General features: G+C 44.0%; 1 protein-coding gene across 1 annotated transcript in view; it reads left to right on the top strand.

Annotated features, from left to right (window-relative positions):
- The first annotated feature begins 1991 nt into the window (after nucleotides 1-1991).
- LOC103368073 (zinc finger MIZ domain-containing protein 2-like) overlaps nucleotides 1992-6101 on the top strand; it is a 16518-nt gene continuing 12408 nt past the window's right edge. Inside the window, exons 1-4 of the mRNA XM_008296319.1 lie at nucleotides 1992-2048; nucleotides 2798-2912; nucleotides 3816-4024; nucleotides 4562-4721. Coding sequence (XP_008294541.1) covers nucleotides 1999-2048; nucleotides 2798-2912; nucleotides 3816-4024; nucleotides 4562-4721 — 534 coding nt within the window. The 5' untranslated portion in view covers nucleotides 1992-1998. The remainder of the gene's footprint in view (nucleotides 2049-2797; nucleotides 2913-3815; nucleotides 4025-4561; nucleotides 4722-6101) is intronic.

Below are 6101 nucleotides of genomic sequence, written 5' to 3'. Positions count from 1 at the left end.
CACTGGTGTTTACACCATTTAGTCTGCAGGGTTTAGCCTGGTCCCACTGGATTCTGCAGTGATTAGTCTGGTCCCACTGCTGTTTACACTGCTTTGTTTACAGCATTTAGTCTGGTCCCACTGGAGTCTGCAGCGATTAGCCTGGTCCTACAAGTGTTTACAGCATTTAGTCTGGTTTAATTGGAGTCTGCAGCATTTAGTCTGGTTTAATTGGAGTCTGCAGCATTTAGTCTGGTCCCACTGCTAAACGAGCAGGCCAGAACCAAACCAGTTTGTAAAAGCACCTTTTTCTCTCCGTCCAGACTAAAACTGTCTTTCCCTCTCCACAAGACCAACTTTTGTAAATCTGAGAGCTGAACGTTTGCCGTCTCTAACGTCTCATCGGACTGCTGGTTAACATGTAGTTAGTGTCAGATGAAGTCAGAGCAGCTGGTTGTTGTTAACCAGCTGGAGGTAGAACTTGTATCCACAGAACAGTTTCACACTCAAACAGTGTTCTAAAATACAGAAGACTGAATGTTGACATAGTTTAAGTCAAAGGGAGGAGTTAACTGGTCAAGTTAGCTGGTCAGGGAATCTGAAACTATCTCTAAGCAGTTAGTAAACTTGTCCAACTACTCTCTTGCTCCTGAACTAATAAACATTAAAGCGCGACATAAACTAGTCCCAGTGACTATCAAGGTAGCCAGTAACTTAATCCGACTCGATACCGAACTAGTCAACGTTGCTAACGAGCACTTCAAAATGGGCCTAACTAGTTAACGTGGCTTCCAAACTAGTCTGTTTGGCTATTAGAAGTGTTAAAGTGGCTAATTTAGGTGACTAGTCACACTGAGAGGTACTAGTCGAAGAGCCAACGAACAAGCTGGAGAAGTTGACCAGACCAAGTGGTTAGTAAACGAGTCTAATAAACAAAAAGGAGAATGGCCATTAAGCTGGTGCTGAACTAGTTAAAAGATTCTAACAAGCTAGTTGAGATCAGTCAAAGTACTGATCAGAGTGACTAAAAGTTGCCCCAGTGGTTAACTGGACAAGGTGGCTAGTAAACTAGTCAAGGTTGGAACTACTTATACTTCTCAGTTGCTAATAAACTAGTAATCCAAGTGTTTGGTTAACTGGTTTTAGTGGCATAAGAGGCTGGTAAACAAATGAAAGTAACCAGTCAACTAGTCCAGCTGACCGATGAAGTGGACTAAAGGACATGCCCTTAACTTAGTCATGTGTTGCATGTACTAGTTAAGTTGGTTACTAAATGGTAAATGGTAAATGGTCTGCACTTATAGAGCGCTTTCCTACCTTTGCAGCACTCAAAGCGCTTTACAGTGTTTCTCATTCACCCATTCATACACATTCATACACCAGTGGCCACAGAGCTGCCATGCAAGCTGCTGCCTGCCATTGGGAGCCATTTGGGGTTCAGTGTCTTGCCCAAGGACACTTCGGCATGAGGGGGGAACCGGGGATCGAACCGCCAACCTTATGGTCAGAGGACAGCCGCTCTACCACCTGATCCACAGCCGCCAGCAGAACTCTGGTTAACAGTTAAAGGAAATAGTTTAAGTTCGTTGCAGCCGAAGCGTTTCCAGGCTGAGTTCAGATCAGTCTGGTTATCGTTAACTACCTGGTGACCAGAACATCAGCTTTACATGATCTGACGTCCATCTAGTTTGGGTTAACCAGGACAGCTGACAACTAGTTTCTGGATTAATCCATCAAATGTAATGATGAAAAACAACCATTGTTTCTGTGTAATCAGTTGTTTAACTAGTTGCTCCAGTGTTGATTAATATTGATTTAGCTCGTCGCGCTGCTCGGCATTCTGGGTAACGTATTCTTTCAGCTCATGAACCATGAGAGTGAGTCTGGTGGTGCTTCCTGACAGAGGGCTGATGGGAAACGTAGTGTGTGGGCTGACTGGCGCTGATTACCTCGTCTGTGTGTCCGTCAGGAGCCCGTCTGTCTGCCTGTCGGTCTGATCAGACCCTGGCCCCGCCCACCATGAACCCTCTGAACCAGATGAAGGCTGGATTGGCCAACAACCCTCACAGGTAAGCTCACCTGTTCACAGCTCAGCCTCAGAGTGTTGGAAAGTTCAAGTATTCCGATTTTTCTCTGTTTTTTAGTCCTAAAATCGGACCATGAAGTTTAAAGTGTGTTATTTTTATTTCCAAACGTGCTTTCAGCCTCTGTCTCGTTGCTCCATGTGTCTTACAGCTTTAACTTATCTTTTCACCTTTTAATCATAATTTTGACTTATTTTTGACTTATTTTAATCAGAATGTCAATTTTAAATCTTTACTTTTTATTCACAATTCCTACATTCTATTTCTAATTTCATAATTCTGACTTTTTTATCTTTTTGTCATTTTACTTTTCTACTTTTTAAAATCTTATAACTGGCATTTTATTTAAACCGTATCAGTGAATCTTTATTTCACAGTTTAATTGTTATCACAGTGAACCTTCCTTCAGTTATTTATTTGTAGTTTTTCAGACACGTCTAACAGAAGCTCTGAGATTTATTGGTTTAGTTGGAACATTTAGATGTTTGTCTTGTACTTTAAACTAGAGTTTTACAGGATGAAGCTGTGCTCTGATGACAGTCTGCTCACTGAGTAACTGAGTTAAAGTGAAACCTGCTGTTGGCTTCATAGTTAGAGACTCGGCGTAGGTTCAGTTGTTGCTGATCTCTGACCAGTCAAACACCCAGACACGAGTCCAGCAGCGTCTCTGTCGCAGACAGACTCAGAGACTGTTGCAGAAGGAAACCTGAAACTGATCCTCTGAATGTCTGCAGCGACGGTTCGTATCCCTACGATCCCTCCAGCTGGCAGCAGCCGACCAATCAGCCCACAGGATCGCTCTCCGTGGTCACCACCGTGTGGGGAGTGACCAATCCCTCGGCCAGCCAGGTAGGTGTGGCTGACCAGCTGGTCAAAGTGGTTACTAAGCTAGTCATAGTGGTTAACAAACTAGTCATAGTGGTTATCAAACTAGTCATAGTGGTTAATAAACTAGTAATTGTGGTTAATAAACTAGTAATAGTAGTTATTAAACTAGTCAAAGGGCCTTCTTAAACCAGCTATTAAGGTAGTAAAAGTGGTTAATAAATGGCTAATATGTGAGATGCTAATCTGGTGATGAGTCAGACTAGCGAACTAACTAGTCTTAAGTGACCAAGCTGCCAGTCAAAGAGGCTAATAAACAAGTCAGAACTCCTAATAAATAAACTAGTCAAAGTTCCTGATGAGCTGGTCAAAGGGGCTTCAACTAGAGTGGATAGTAAACCAGTCAACCAGGCAGGTTCTAAACCGGTCAAATTACCGACTAAACCAATCCTAGTGACTTCTGAACATTCAACAAGCCTAACTGGCTGATAAGCTCCTTAACATGGCTGACAAATTAGTCAGTCAGTCTTGTAAAACAGTTAAACTAATCAGTAACTGGCACATTAATCAGATAATCTAAGCTACTAGTTAGTGATGTTTCTATTAAAGTGATTAAAGAACTAGTCAGACACACTATTAAATTAGTCCTGTGCTGATAAACTAGTAGCCCAAATGTCTGATTAATCAGTAGTCCAAGTCTCGGATTAACTAGTAGCCCAGGTGGCCGATTAACTAATCATGGTTGATACTGAACTAGTTATACTTTGTATTAGTCTGAGTGGCAACTAAACTAGTACTCCAACTGTCTGTTTATCAGCCGTCTGGGCTACGAGTTTATCAGCAGTGTCTGGTGACCTAGTCATGGTTGATCCTGAACTAGTCGAGTCTACCAGCTGCTAACCAGTTGGACTGCCTGTGTCCCTGCAGGGTCTGGGTGGAGGGGTGATGGGCCCCGGGGCCAACCCAGGCGGGGGACCCATGATGCAGGGCCCCGGCGGTCCGGGCCTGGCCGGAGGTCCTGGAGGCTACATGGGGCAGCAGGGCTACGGAGAGCCCAGCAAAGGCTACATGAACCAGGGCATGTACGGCCGGTCGACGGGGGGCTACGCTGGAGGTCCGGGGGGCTACACGGGGAGGTGGGTGTTTGTTTGTTTATTTGTTTTGTCCTCTGTTGTTTTGACATTGAGCTTCAAAAATCCCACGTATGTTGCTGAAACCTGATTTTCTGAAAAGGACTTGAAACCAAACGTCTTCGTCGAGTGTAACTGGAAAAACTGGTCGAACGTCAGATGAGCTGACTTTACTCCTGTTGTGTCCTCAGACACCTGCTGAATTTGTTGTGAACGCATGTGTGTAAACAACAACAACTACAAACATGTGGTCTGCTCTAACAGGCCGGTAGTGTCTGTTAGGACGAACAGTTTAAAGAGGTTCATCACGTCACAGGGTCCATAAGGCATTAACTCATAGTTAGTGGTTAGAGAACATCTGTGTTTAGTCCCCAACGCGAGGTTTGTTGTGTTTTTATCGCTTTACCACGACTGCTGTTGGATCTTTATCATATTTGATCATTTACTGGATTTACTGCAGCAGAAATGATGAATATTTACTACTGATAGATCCACATTCTTCCTGTGCTGACCCGGTTCTGACCCCTGTAATGTGACCTGTAGCTACCCGTCCAACCCCGGAGGCTCTAGAGGCTCCGCCGACTTCACTCAGGCTGCTGCCGCCGCCGCCGTAGCCGCTGCCGCCGCCACGGCAACTGCCACCGCCACGGCAACCGTCGCCGCCATCCAGGAGAAACAGAACCAGGAGATGAACTACGGACAGGTGAGCGGGAGACGGAGGAGGCTGCCGATTGGTCCCCCTGTGGACCGACCGGCTGAGTCAGAGCTCCCCCTGCTGGTCGTCACTGGACTCACATGGAGGGAACAGCTCTGAATCTGACACAGTCTGCTACAGGCTGAGAGGACATACAGGAGATTGTTTCCAGTCCTTTATTATCATAATTATTCATTAATTTATTTCAGAAATATCAACAAATATCTTTACATGTACACAAGGAGAGAAACTACGCGGTGCTGGTACACAGATCCAGTTCAGCCCAGTGCTCCCAGTTCATTCATTCATTCAGCACAGAATGCTGCAGAGCATCACACAGGGTCCATGGGTGATGATTTCTTCATCCTCGACTGTTTTTAACGTTAGTAGTGTATGACTGCCAGATCATGTTCAGAGACGAGCTGTTAAGTTCATCGCCGGCTGTTTTTAAAACCAGTTAATCATTGTCAGTATTTTAAGAGAAAGAAAAAAGGTCTAAATTCTCTTCTGGGTGAATGTTGTTTCTTTCCTCCTGTATGACAGTGAACTGTAGATGTTTGAAGAAAACAGGACTTTTGAGGGAACTCTGATCCACATGTTTCAACATTTTCAGACCTTTTACAGACCAAACAGCTGAAGAATCGACAGAGAAGCTGCAGTAATGCTCCTGTGAACACTCCCTCGTTAGAAACAGCCCAGAATATCCTGTTCACTTAAAACCTGCCTGTTTCAGGCAAACAAACGTCCAGTAGGTGTGGAAAAAACGGACTAATACTAATGACTGTAAAGGTCTGTCTCCTGTAAAACTGCTGGAACAAATCTGTGCAGCTTGATCTGTGTCTCGCTTGTTTACTGTTTTAATGGTATTTTTAGCTTTTATTTGTTTCCTGACAGTGACATGGAAGGGTTACAGGTTAGCTCTGAGCTCTGAACTAGTCGCACCAGAAACCTCACGGAGACGAGTCCTTGAAGTCTGATAACTGAGCGACTCGACTCCATGACCTCCAAAGCTCCTGTTTGTGCCGTGTAGAACAGCTCAGTGAAGTCAGAGGCCTTCACTGTGTTTTCTAGTCTGCTGGAGCTGAGAACCAGTAAAACCAGGAGCTTTGGTTGATCAATACATTTAACCAGAGAGAAGATAATAAAAAAAAAAGCCAATAAAATAACACTAGATGAGACACAGACCTCTCAGAATACCATAAAGCGGTAAAAAGTAATTTATTTTATTATGTAAATATAATAGCACTGGGTTTTATTTTCATAGTAAATTCTATTTTATGTCCTAATGTAGCACTTCTTAGGACTTTAGATTCTATGTGTAATCCTGACTGACTCTGCTGCTGTCTTGTTGTCCCATGAACCCGTCATGAGGACTGAGAGCTTCAAGTA

This window comes from Stegastes partitus, unplaced genomic scaffold, assembly GCF_000690725.1.
Source record: "Stegastes partitus isolate 25-593 unplaced genomic scaffold, Stegastes_partitus-1.0.2 Scaffold1120, whole genome shotgun sequence".
NCBI lineage: Eukaryota > Metazoa > Chordata > Actinopteri > Pomacentridae > Stegastes > Stegastes partitus.
This window is presented reverse-complemented; position numbering and strand designations above follow the sequence as displayed.